Genomic DNA, 14,233 nt, shown 5'->3' on the forward strand with positions numbered 1-14,233 from the left:
TGCAATTTTCTGTTTGTCGAGAGAGGCAAAACAGAATAGAATTTAAAGAAATTGATTTTGCCGTTTGTGTTGAAAGGCACCACTGGAGGGCGCCAAATAAGACTGGTCATAATCTATGCAAATGTGCGTTATATCTATTTCATGCAAACCCACTGTCGAAGTTAATCCAAATTAGAAATGGCCTTATGCTTTGCATCAAGCCGGTGGCCTCTACACACGGTGTAGTGAAGCAACACTTCATGTTTTCACCACAGAAAATACTCACTTCGTATGAAAGAAATGGACACGAGGCCATAGCTGAGTTTCCTGTTTTATTGATATACACTACTTTAGAGCCTACAATATGATGCAAGGTATTCCCTTTGAATAATTTCAAAAAGCACTGCAGTCTTAAAAATTACAAAAATTTTAACATACAAAATATACAAGAAATGACAATACAAGGCTCGGTAAACATCAGCTAAACCTGTATTTCCCTTTTATTTTACAAAACATATATTTATATATGTGTGTATATTTATATATACACAAACACATATATATACGTATACGTAATATATATATATATATATATTTCTCAACACTCATACGTGTCCCCAACCTTTTAGGAATGACATCTATTTCAATGTATCAAAAATAGAGTTGTACAGTCTCTGTTTGCTTTACCATAATGTAAGATGGGAACATGCGGTTCGCTCTTTGGTTGTGACCCCCGAGGACGGCAGCCAGTTTACTGTCAATGCTGGTTTTGTTTTAGTTTTTTGTTGACTGTGGTCTTTCAAGCTGCAGCACCAGCTTTATATGAAAAAATGTAATTTCCACTTGTGCCCCCCCCAATACAAATGGGACAATAAGAATAATAGTTACCGACTCATGTCTTTAGTCAATGAAAAGAAGAAAATCAACCCAGAACAGCATATGGACACACTGACAAACTGGTTTTCAAACAAGAGTTAAGGCATCCTAATAGTTTACATAGTGACATGATACTCCCTTCCGAATGTTGTTTTTTTCATTCCCGCCACGTGAAGTTCATACAGTTTATAATCTCCTCTTTTATTTTCAAACGTCGTCTCACATTTGCTGCGGTTATCGTTTGCATAGCCTCAACGTGTGTGTGTGCTTCTGTTGTTGAAAACAGGACTCCCTGTCTTCTGTACAGCATATTTGGTACAAACACTAACCACACACTCGAACACACACACCCACACAAGCACACACACCATAGCCTATTAAGATGCTCGCACTGCGCCCTCAACAAGGCAGATTGGCTGATGGGAAAACTCTGGGATGCAAACAGAACTAATCAAGAAGCTACAAGTCTACATTCTACTTCTATAGGCATCAAGGGTTGTTTTTTTTGTCTTTTTTTTCTCCTCATTTTTAAAAGGCATTCGGCAGAATTATAATGCATAGCAGAATCATTTTCACCTGGAAACTGACTTCAAAGTCGGCTCTGACATGCAGGAGCATCATAGTCTTCAGCTGAAGGCAAACAAAATGAAAAAAAGCCAACGGAAATCTGTCCACTCGCATCCACGTCTGAAACCGGCCTCCTTCCTCGGGACGGAGTTGTTGCTGCCGTGCAGGCGCAGCACATCTGGATACATCACGGGAGGGATACATCACTGGGAATAGTCACCACTCGACACAGTGAAGGAGTAGTCTTTGATTGTGGACCGCAAACATTGATTGTTGAGGACAGGAAAATGCATCCAGCTTTTTTTTTTTTTTTTAAGAATCTTGTTGATGAAAGCAGGGGGAACAATACATATATGCTCTATATAAACATCTTTTGGATATAAAATACTTTAAAACTTTCTTTTTCCATTAACTGAATACCACGCTGCTATGGCGGCTGTCAGGAATTCGAAAGGCACACTAGGGCCCCTGGGAGGATTAGGGAGTTATTGCGTGAAAATACATTTCAGAGGCAGGGACGTGGATTATTAAAAACACTTCTTTGTAACTCGGTATTAACAGGCATCTTCAAATATCTTTGAATACAAATTAGAGGGCTGTCTCAGTCCTGAAACCCACCTATCCCTCATAAAGATTCATAAAACCTCATCACACTCAAAGCCAGCTGTGCAAAAAACAACAGAGAAAAGTTTTAGCTACCAAAAGCTGCTAAGTGTTAATAAGGCATTTGTTCAACTTGAAGATGCAGAGATACAGGAGGAGGAGACAACTGATGAGACAAAATAGACAGAAGAAAGAAAATAGATACAGGAGTGGATTTGTGTGCTAATATCTACACAGCTGCAAGGTTACTATAAGTTGTGGAATGTTGCGAGTTGCAGATCCCAGACCAGCGCGGCGACCAGGAGCACGCGCCCTCCCTGCCGGGTCGTTGCACTCCGGACCCGAATGATTTAATCATCTAAAAAGCGAGAGGATCAACGAGTGGGCAATGCCGTCATCAATGAGCCACATGTTCCAATTCAAATGTGTTACAAAAGGTTTTTGAGAAATTCTGATCATTCAATGTTTTTTGATCTTAATGTGATGCTACAATTGTACAAATTACTCATTTTCTATCACCAAGTGATCCAATTTCTATTTGCCTGACCACCGTTTTGTTGATGTTTTGTAGAGTTTTAGTATCCTGATGTTCAGTAAGCTCTGGCTTACTGTGCGCTCCCGCCTTTTTTCTCATTCCTACGTCTCTTACGACGTCTTCATTCAGAGACAGGGACGACATGGACCCCGTTGCATTGCCTCCACCACAGAGGGAGCCATTTGAAAAGCGAGGGCTCCATTGTCACGGAGAGCCGATTGGTCAGGAAGACAGGGCAGGCACAAGCCTGATGACAAGGGACGGGTCACTTCGTATTCTCCAAACATTTCAACATCATTCTCCTGCACACCTTCCTATTTAATCTGCGTGCCTTTTTTCTATAACTCTAAATGAGAGAAATCGTTTAAAACAAACTCAGAGGAGACAAATGGGATTGTCTTCTGGCCGGGCTGCTGGTGTAGGACGTCCATGAGGCTTTAACAGATTCTGCAACCGTATTCTGTCTTTGCCTTTTGTCCCATCACAAACTGGACCGGAGCGTGAGGAGGTGGTTCTGGATCCTAAATGCTGCGTCCGGACCGGAGCGAGAGCTGGGCTATGACTGGCTGTGTGCTGGTGGAGGACCATGCGTGCCGGGGGACTGGGACATGTCTCTGCCGATGATTTCATTCACTGCGAAGAGAAGAAAGACAGTGTGATCCAAGACGTACTTGGGAAACCTCTTCAGCTTGACAGTTACGAAGGTGAATTAACAAGTGACACACACATTGGTGGGAGAATGATAGATGAGGATTTGTTTTCAATGATCAGATATTTATATTTATGTTTTGATTACGGAGATTGTGAAGGTGTTGACTTGAAGGCCTGCAATGTATTTTAAGAACCAGCAGGTGTCCCGGTGCATCTGCAGTTTGAAGCCTCGAAGCTTCTCATCTTCTCTCGGCCCTGGAACCCCGGGTGGAAATAAAGTCCAGGTGAAGTATACAGTCCTGGCCAGCAGAGGGCAGTGTTGTGCCACGCGAGATTGAAACGTTTTTACTAAACGCAGCAAAGCGCTCAAAGTGGAAAGAAACTCACAGAGATACGATCACTCAACACGTATCAAAAGAACTATTCAATTCACTAAATGGGCCTTTTTTGCGTCGCCACAGTCCCGCATGGGACAGGGGCGGTTATTTCATTAGAGCTCAAAAGGTTCTGTACATTTCCCCAAGCCAGTTCATGGGGTTAGTGGCCATGTGGCGGCACTGGGGAGGCCCACACTGGCTGTAAAAGAGTTACAAATCACCCCTCCTCTTGCGCTGCTGCTCTGTTTTTCGGGCGGCAGCGTGAGATTGTTTTACATCTGCTGCCTCCATCCAGTGTTCACACAGCGGGGAGCCAGTAAAAAAAAAGTGCGGCCGTGAAATAAAATCAACTTCAAATGCTCGGTGGTGAGGAAGACACAAGGACAGACCGAGAAGTTGTCTGGTGAAATCCATGGAAAATGTGAAGCCAGCGTTCTTTCCACTGTAATAAAACGGTTCGCCTTTGTCTCTGGGTGTTTTACAAGGGGACGTTGTCGGGTCAGAAACAGGCAGGGTAAACTGGTTTTGGGAGGGTGCAGCAGAGACCTTTGGCCCAGTCTGATGCTGGCAAGAGTTACAGGTCGACCTGTCTGCACACGACAGCTCTTCCCTCCTCCGCCTACCTCTGGAGGCTACAAAAATGTACTTTAAAAACACATACAATGCCCAGACCATAATAAAATAAATTAAAAAAAAACAGGGCGCACGAGGACGACACGTTACCTTGGCAACTGTTTCACAATTTCATAATCTCCTTAAACTACAGAGAGCGTTCTAAATCAGTTGAAACTTCAACTTGTATTTGTATTGTAAAGAAACGCCTGGTTTATTTTAAGGACCAACAGGTTTAACTTGTGCTGTGGCGTACATTCTGTTATATTTGTGTTTTCTGCTGCTTGCTTTTGTGTCTGGCCACCATCACTCACATCATCCTGTTAGCGTGGGAGGCTCTTCCTTTCCCATGTCAACCATGTACACACACAAACGCACGCACGCACAAAATCACACTCACAACACCACCACGCACTTATGTCACTAGACTGTGTATATCAAAACAAACATTTCATCTTGTATATATATAACACCAAAGGTACAATATTCAACACAGTGGGACAGTTTTAACAATCCAACTGTGATGCTTAAGGAGAGACTACAGATTTCCTTTAAAGGCCGTGACCTTTTAACAGACAAGTGGTGAAACTGAGCTCGAAATAAAGAGCGTCTCACTGCTGTCAAAGGACCCTCAGAGCAGCTGTATACATTAAGACGCCAGCACAGCAACTGTTCCTCTGTCAAATGCCCACACCAATTTAGGGAAATGTATTTCTATATTTTACCACGGGACAAATGTGCAGAATATCATGAAGACATCTACACTTCAGTCTGCATCATAACTGACCATATATATATATATATATATATGTATATATATATCAGTATACAGTTCTAATTTCAACCCTAATTAGCGAGCCAATCACATCGCGATGTTTGGGGCCTTTGTTAGACTGTAATGTGGTAAACTGTGCAGCTCAGTTGATTGACGGGAGTCAATCTGCTCAAGCACCACAGGAATATGAACAGCATCGTGCGAAGTGCGACAAACCGACATCAAGTGGGCGTCTGCAGAGCACATATCACTTTCCGCTCAGCTGGTAAGATTGTTGCAGAGGCGAACATTAATCTACGGTCTGATAAATCAGGAGACAGACAGCGCGAAGAAAAGCCGCGGGAACCCACGGCTTCATTATTTATCAAGGGCATCGTAACCCTCATTTCCTCTTTGTGAGATTTGCTCTGTTTCTCTTTTTTTTTAAAAGGTGCTGGAAGAGGTTCTCCCACACAATCTGTCAAAACCGTTTTTGCTAGGCTTCACTCTCGATATTACAGCTGCGCTCGACTTTGGACGACTTGATTGAGGGCGGTTTGAGGAAAATATTGGACATACGGTACCAGTCCAAAATTTGGACACATTTTTTATTTATTTAATTCAACGTGAAAGTGCTTCCAAACTGGTACTGTATGTCGTCTCACAACAGTCACTGGAAAGTAGGAAGAGCTTATTTTCACTGCATAGAGTTAAATAATCTACAACCGATATACAAGTATTTTACATAAAACAGGCCTTAATTTTCACACATATCAATAAGCAGTCATCTCTGTTCCACACATTGATAAAACAGAAGTGAAGTAAAGAGAGTTTTGAGTCGAGTCTGGCCTGCGACAGGTTTCATTTCCAGATTGAGTTTTTCTCAGATTTACTGGTATTGGTCGTGATTCAGCGCTGCCTGCCGTCGACAGCGTGACTGATGGCTCAGCCGGGAGGGAGATCCTCTCCGTATGACTGGGAGGGGGGGGCTCCCTAATTAAAGTACACATCAGCAAGTCAGCCAACCTTCACCACCACAACTACTACTTCTACTACAGTCCCTTCGCTCTGTGCTGATGGCTTCTGCTGATGCTCCATGTGTTTAGTCTCAGCCCGCAGCCGGGTGTCGTCGCTGCTCGTTTTACGCTGCATGGAATGGTTCATCATTAATGTCCATACTGATATTCAGGACCGGGCTTCTTCAGGTTTTATAGGAAATGAAAGGAAAATGAGGGACGGCTTACTGGAGGTATACACATCTGTAAAAGTCAACAACACACAAACTGTCTCCAAGAAAAATGTGGCTTGAATACGTCCCACAGTTTAAAAAAGAGAAAGCATTGCTGCAGAAACTAATGTACTTTCAAATCTACATAGGCTGAATGAATTGTTGTCCGGATTTCCTTTAATCTTCCCGAGATAAAGTTCACCGTCTCCCAGGAGACGACTATGATTGGGTGATCTCACGCTTTCATTCAAAGGAGGTAGATTGAAACAATTTGCATAATGCAAAACAGAAGTGAAATGAGCAGATGGGCCTTCGGTATGATAATCATGACTACAAGTCGAAATGGAAAAACGATGATTATCATCACCCTCGATGACACATTGAAAAAAGTTCCCTGACATGGCTTTAGAAAACATTACTCTGGCAGAGCAGATTAAGCAAACAACTCATAGATTGACTAAGTCCGGCGAGATGAAGACAACATGCCACAATGGAAAACATTTGTTCAAAAAAAAGAATAAGAAGCAAGAGAGAATATCGAAGCGCAGAGTTTCCACTCGCAGGTCGCCTGTAATGACATGCACAGTGCACGTGTGCACAGAGCCCCAGGTAGGAGAAGTGAAAACCCACTGAGCGATCACGCGCTCACACACATGGTGGAAAGAAACGCTCATTTGGTGGAACTTTGTGTTGAAGTCTCCGGGCTCGGCTCAGTAAAGCTCACTCTGGTTAACTCGTTTAACTGCTGCTCCGAGATCGGTTCCTTTGGCAATTCAGCAAATTCGGTGATGGCACATAGATCTTTTTTTTTTTTTTAAGTCAAGTTCTTTGAATCTGTGAATTGATTCAAAAGACTCCACTCGGCAGACGACCACAGGACTGGGCTTCGGGACAGAGGAACCGCTGGGGCCCAAAGGGGGCCGCCCGGGGACTCCGGCAAAGCTCGTTACGGCGGTTAATAACGGGCCGACATCGTGGGTGATATCGGCCGAGGGCGAGAAGCCGAGGAGTCTCTGGTACCTAAAACCATTGGATGTGTTTCGCTAACCCATTAGAACTACAACCAACAATTACATTCATTATCTAAATAGTGTCTGGAAATAGTGAAAGATACCGAAGCAACAGATCCTCACATCTGAAGAGACCACATTTCATCATGTTTTTCATTTTTGTTGATGAATTATCTGTTGATTGGGTTCCACACACGCATTTGAGGCCCTGTGCATTCAGCCAGAGCCAAATCTACCTCACTGCTGTTACACTCAGCAGGAACTGAAGACGGTTCATTTTCAGCAAGCGCATTTTCGGAACCTAAAAGTGGAGGCGTTGCTCTCGTCCTTGCTGAGGGATTTCCGGGCCTCCGCTCCTTCTGCCCACAAACAAAGGCAGCGTCTCTCTGGCCTCTGCCAAGACCTCGCCGCTTCACTCGCTGAGGCCTCAATTGTATGGAAAGATGACACGGAAAGTCTGTTTCCATCTGTTTCAGGGGCAAAGTCAAGCAAATGTTTGCCATTGCCTTTAACGAGCGGCGGCAGCATTTGATTGAAACATATTTTCCTCCTGCTGTTGTTTTTTTTCGTTGTTGAAGCCAATCGAATCCAGAGCTGTGTGTTATTACTGTGGCTGGTTAATGGCAGCATGAAACCTCAGAATGAGGTGCTCCCATGTACATAAACAACAACAGTATGATTTATATTTGGTTGTTTCATCAAAAGAATGAGTTAAATGAACTACAGACATGTTTACAATCTGTCCTGTCCAAAGACAAGTACGTTATCATAATGGAAAAAGCAGTTTGTCGACATTTGTCAATATCTTTGGTTTTTACTTTAAACGATTTTGCTTCAAACTGTTGATGGTTCCATAATGGCAGCTGTTATGAGGCAGTTACAACCTGACAGTAAAAGAAAATTGTGAAAGTTCAAATAAACTTTTCAGGCCTTTTCCAAAGAAAAATGTAGAGCCAGGATCATTTACAAAGGTTGTCAAAAACGAAAGGTCAATCCCAAGTTTCATGTCATGTATAATTTAATTTGGGATACAACTGGAGTCGTATTTCCTAACACCTGTCAGAGGGGAATCCAACGTTCCGAGGCCTTTTCTCCCGGTCTCACCAGCCAACTCCTGAGGAATATATCATCTCTTTGTCCTTCGTCTTTTTTGTCTGGATTGTTAGATGTTGGCTTCTTTAGCACTCAGTTTTCCTCATTTACGCTTTCTGCCATTTGGCTTCATTCGGGGAGCGTGCAGTCGGCCTGTGGGCGGAAAGCAGCTGCTCGTGAGACGACTGTTGATTCTCAGTGGGGATCAACCAGCCTTTGTCTTTACAGGACAGCTACCTGTTTGTCATAATATTATACTTTATAGTCAGACATAATGGCGTTATGGTGGAGAATGACATGGGCATCACCACTCTCTGCCTTTCTGATAAATATCAGGTGGCAGCGAAGAGCCTGACCAACGGCGAGCGTCTCTGTCCCCCGAGGGGACAAAATCCACTGGCACCTCCAACCCTCACTGCTTAACATTCAGTGAACGCATTCACCCATTCTTGTAGCTACAACCACAATATTTTAACATGTTTTTACGAATAATTTAAACAAACAAGATGCACCATATTGATGGGTGAGCTTTCCACATGCTAGTAGGTCTACTTTGTTACCTTTAGTTGGAGGCAGACTGGCGTTTTTTTTAAATGTCTTCTAAACCCTTTTACACATGACCCTGAGAAGAGAAGTCTTGATTTTCTCATCAAAATCTGGGCAATAAAGCAGATAACCAAAAAATAACAAAAAATGGATAGAAAAATGTTGCTTGATTGATGTTGGGTTTAAGAAACAACAAGAGAGTAAGAGTAAAAACCTGGATTGGGACAGTTCACTGCGCGTGAACTAACCGCGCCTGATATATTCAATTACATCTTCAATATAGGATGGTGTCGCTCCCCGTGTGTGTCTGTGTGTATTCGTTTGTGTCATTGCCGTGTGTGTGTCTCTCACAAGGAATACAGGCGGACTATTATTAACCGCTCCATGCCGTGCTCGCTGTTTGAGGCAGCTGTGGATTTGGGGAGGGCGGAGCCAACAAAGGACCAGCTTTTTGTTGTGAACACACGTACACAACAACCACACACGTGCTATCCCTTCCCATCAACGATCTGCAAACATTGAGATGGTTAATTGCTTGAATGCACACTTCGGGAGCACAGGGGGCTTCGTATTCTGTCGCCATGACGGCGGCAATTATCGTGACGGGTGTAACGTTTGATACAAATGAATACAAAAAAATTATAATATCCTATAATAAGTCCATCAATCATCTCTACATGTTGAGCCGTGTAAAAAAATAAATAAAGAGAAAATAATGTTTTTAATTTGATTAAGGTGATGACACGCCATCTCTTTGCTGAATGTGTCAAACAGTCACCGTGAAGAAATGGCCTTTATAATGTCAAATAAAGCCGCACCCGACGCTTACACTTCCGTTTTGATTCACACATCATAGCAGTAGAAATACACAGAGCTCAACAACATTTGGTTACAGTACCAAAAGTCAAGTCAAAAGTTTGGACAGATTTTCTCATTCAATTGTCCAAACCTTTACATGTCAGATGCACGTTTCAGATTGAATGTCTCGGCTGAGTGACCCAACAGTGGGGTTGGATTTAGACCTCGTCTGTCCATCTGTCTGTCGGTCTGTCTTCTCACCTCCTGTGTCTTGCTTTGCTCCCGCACATACACATAAAACACACACACACACGCCATACTCACACCGTCACAACATCAAACAAACAGATACACACAATACCCCATCTAACACACACACACACACACACACACACATCTCAAGCATGCTCTGGTGTGCGTCACACGGGCCATCTGCTTGCTAACCGGGGCAGTTTTCTACTCGCTAGCATTTGTTTTCCCTCTCGTGCCACTGACAGACGTCTGCGGTTCTACTGCAGTAGCTCACTTCATGGATAATGACGACATGATGGAATAACGATCAATCTCAGCTTTCTACAGGTCACAAAACAGTTCAACGTCACATCTTCCTAAACTCATCCAATGTTTTAATAAGAGGAGTGGGGGGGGGGGGGGGGGGGTAGTAGAAATAATAGTGAGTGAGTGAACATCATGGGTTCAAGGAAGTTGATGCAACGTCATTCTCAAATGTCCACATTTTAAAGGGCAACATGTCGATGGCAGTTAATTATGCATAATGGCTCTGGATTGAATTTGAGTTGGATTTATGTTGTATGAATCTATTGCTATTTATGCTTTATTGCCCCTGCTGATCTGTCTGTCCGTCCAACTGGGGCTAGCATGGTCTACTTAAAAGAGTGTGACCTGCTAAAACTGAGCTGAGCTGTGTATAAGCTTGACATTTCTACGTAGAAACGTGGCCTACAGAGCTGGTCCGGCACAGAAAGCTATTTTTAGCCACAGGCCCAAGGGAGAGCTTATGTTCCCAGTTGAACCTTGTCATTTACAAACTTTTCTCACACTTTTTCTACGTTGGTGAGAGCACAGCCAGCTACTTTACAGAGAGTGCCGGCCTCTGCATGTGAGATGGGGAGAGGGTGACTAAATCTGAGCTTTAGTTTCCAGTAAATAATGTCTAAGTAACCCCCCTTTTTATGAGTTCACATGCAAGCTTTTAATAAGGGAAGACAGAAAAGGGACAGAGGCGGTTTTCTCTTCTTTTACATAAGTCTAAATGTGTGTCTGCACAAGTACTACGTACTGATAAACTTCAGTGGTGGTTGCCTTTTCCCACATGACTTATTGACAATGTCCCCGTGGTAATTAGGCCGACCCTTGCTAGCACACAATATCGCACCTCCCTCACGGCCGCGCCGGGCTATTCATTAACCCTAAACCTTTAAGACCCCCATCTGAATATGGCACTGGGGTTAACACAACCAAGCGAGGCAGATAAGTAAGTAGACTATTGGGAACAACTTGGACACACATCTTTTAAGAAAATAGGTGGAGTTAATTTAAGAGAGCCGAGAGCTGTTAAATGCATGTGCTGACTTCACTGCCAATTGTTAAAAGTCAACAAGTTCTCCTGAGCGTGCTAATTAGAGTTGTTAATGTACACACACGCTCACATTCACACAAGTAGGATGCAGCAGCACACAAATGTAGTCTCTGTGCTACAAGTCTTTGCAGGTAGCACATAATGATGCAGACCACTCCCCTTCCTGTGTAGCCCCAGAGATTAATATGAAAAAAACATCTTACCATCGTCCAGCGTGATGTCCTGTAGGCCGATGGAGCGGAAGGTGGGCTCCCTCTCCTCGGGCTCCTGTTTGATGTTCGGCCTCTCTCCGTCCGGTGAGAACGGCCCGAGAGGGCTCGGAGGGTGAACCAGAGGCCCTGCTGCCACCGGGGACAGGCTGGCCTGGGGCGAGGGCTGTCCTGAACGCTGCTGTTGCATGGGCCCCAAGGGACTGCCACCTGAGGTGGGGGAGGACGAGGTGGAAGACTGGTAGGGCAGCGAGTGGAGCTGAGGGGAGGACGGCCCGGAGTGGGGGGAGGGGATCATCCTTGGAGCAGGGGCACTGGACGGCGTGGGGCACGAGGCAGACCTTTGACTTACAGGGTGGTAGCCCAAAGCTCTCTGCAGCTGGGAGGGGTGCTGCCCCACGAGGGGGTGGCCCCCGGGGGACGGCACCCGGGTGGGACTTGGGGAGCAGTGATAGGTGTGCAGGTGCGGGGATGAGTGCAGGAGCGGAGATGAGGGGGCGAGCAGGGGCTGCTGGCTCTGGGGGGACCCGGCAACGGGGTTGGTGGTTGAAGAGGACGGAGCGGATGGTGAGGAGCAAGGGGGGGACGGGTACACCATTCCCATGCTTATTGGGTGTGAGACTGCACTGGGGCTGTGCTGAAAGGGCATCCTCTCGTAGCCCTGAGGAGGAAAGCTGCCCTGGCCGTTGAAGGGGAGGCCGTGGCTGTGACTGTGCTGCATAGACGGGTAGGAGGGCCGGGGAGGAGCAGGGAGAGGATCAGGGGCCGGGCTCGGGTGGAACGTCATGTGGCAGTCTGCAGGGGGGTGGTGCAAGCTGTGACCCTGGAGGTGAGGCAGGTGCTGGAAAGATGGAGAGCCCAGGGAGGAGCAGGGGGCCTGCAAGGGTAGCAGGCCAGGTCCGGTGGCGGTGGCCAGGCCGCGAGGGGAGCTGGACAGAAGGTTGTCCGATGGGTGGCACTGCTCGGGAGAAGGCAGCTGGGGACGCACCAGGCTGGCAGTGTGTGCCAGGGGCATGGACATAGGGGGCACTGCAGAAAGGTCCAGCTCTTCTCTATGTTCCTGCTTCACCATGACTACAAAGAGAGAGGTTTGCACATAGAGAAGGGGGAAGAGAGACGGCACGGAAGAGGAAAGACAGGAAGGATGAAAGAGAAGAAAAAAAAAACATCAATAATCAATAAAATACTGAGGAGAGAAGGAAAAAAACAAAACATAAAGTGACACGGCTGTATATGATTCAGGTACAGAAGTTCAGTGATTTCAATCAGCTTTCAAAAAAAGGTTGTTTTTTCAAGCTTTTCATCATTCCCTCAACTCCCCAGTACATCCCTGAATCTGTGGTTTTGAAGTTTAAATATGTTTCTGTAAAACCTGAAGATCACAAGAATCTAGAAGCCCTGACCGTAGTGTCTGAAATGTGTGATTTGTGAGATGGCTCTCCTTCCAGATGACAAACAAAACAAAAAAATAGAGACATCTCGATGGTAAATGAGGCCATTCCCTTTCACTTTGAAAGCTCGGAGCACTGCTACGCCAATCGGTAACCCATTTCCCAATCTGGTGCCTTGTGACGGAGAGTTTTATTTTTATCCAGCTCTGAATTAGAGGGACAGCATATGTTGTCAGTCCGGGTGCCATCATGTGAAAATGTTGTGTGGGAAGAGAAGCCGAATGCCCCGAGGCCCAGATCAGACTGACAGCAAAACGAGTTCAGTGCCCCTGCCCTCCACTCACCCCACCATGCCTCTGGGACTCAGAGGGAAGGGGGCACCCAAAGGCCAAACAGTATTTAAGTAAAGTCAATTCTGTTGAAAGAAATGGAGCCAGAGGTATATCAAGGATACGAGAAGGGTATCATAACGAATATTAAAACATGTCCGGGTTGTTTTCATGTTTACCCAATGTTAATTCCATAGCTGAATTGAGCACACATACCATGTGTGAAGTTCAACAAAGAACTACTTATTCTAAGACATTTTGTTCTCCAATTTTCTCAGAAGGCATCCACAAAAGGGGCCAGGGGTTCTGCAGCCCAGCCCACGGCGACGCTTTTTTCTGTTTGCCACAATAAAGCAGGTGGTGTCCGTGGTGACTCTAGTGGTTTCAGCATCCCAGCTTGACTGACGGAGCAGAGTTACTCTGCCGCGCTCCGATTGGCTGTCAACGCCGAAAACAGGAACTGCCAGTGCCGAGTGGGCGTGCTTGCAAACAGAAAGGCTGGGTGTGTGGAGGGGCAAGGTCGCTTATATACGTGCACACACACGCACACGTAAGCTACACACTGTTGTGGTAAGACTCGGGTTCGGATATGTTGTACAAAATGCTCACATTTCATTATATTCCGCCAACGCTGTTTTCGGTTTGACTGGCGTCAAGAGGAAAATAACACAATAACAAACAAATATCAAATAGCCGGAATGTGACTTTAATTAAAAACACTAAGGAAACTTTCCAGATACCATGAGTGCCGAGTTTCCTAATTGATAAAATACTTATATCAAAATAACAACAAAAAATCTATATCTAGTAAACGTTTCTTGGAGAGCAAAATACTTGCATCATAAAACCCTATAAAAGTACAGAAAGTACGAAAAAAAAAGGTTGGCTCGGGAGTCGGAGTAGGCTGCACAAAATAAGCAAGTTTGCAGGTGTTAATGTTATAGTTAGTGGAAGAGCCCCCTGCAAACCACGGCGAGGCTTTCTTTGGAGAGAGAAAGAGAGAAAAGGGGTTGGTGAAACCCCCGTGTAGAAGTGTGCAACATGAGGAAGACGCTACAACTGTCGCTGCTGTCAGT

At 45.0% G+C, this 14,233-nt stretch overlaps 1 protein-coding gene across 2 annotated transcripts in view; it reads right to left on the minus strand.

The window, feature by feature from the left end:
* Positions 1 to 298: 298 nt before the first annotated feature.
* Positions 299 to 14,233, minus strand: part of nfatc3a (nuclear factor of activated T cells 3a) — a 48,609-nt gene continuing 34,674 nt past the window's right edge. For both annotated transcript variants that reach the window (XM_040203798.2, XM_040203788.2), the window contains exons 9-10: positions 11,432 to 12,511; positions 299 to 3,193 (exon numbers count right to left, since the gene is read on the minus strand). In XM_040203798.2, the coding sequence (XP_040059732.2) occupies positions 3,117 to 3,193; positions 11,432 to 12,511 (1,157 nt within the window). In that variant the 3' untranslated portion in view covers positions 299 to 3,116. The remainder of the gene's footprint in view (positions 3,194 to 11,431; positions 12,512 to 14,233) is intronic.

This window comes from Gasterosteus aculeatus, chromosome 12 (genome assembly GCF_964276395.1).
Source record: "Gasterosteus aculeatus chromosome 12, fGasAcu3.hap1.1, whole genome shotgun sequence".
Lineage (NCBI taxonomy): Eukaryota > Metazoa > Chordata > Actinopteri > Perciformes > Gasterosteidae > Gasterosteus > Gasterosteus aculeatus.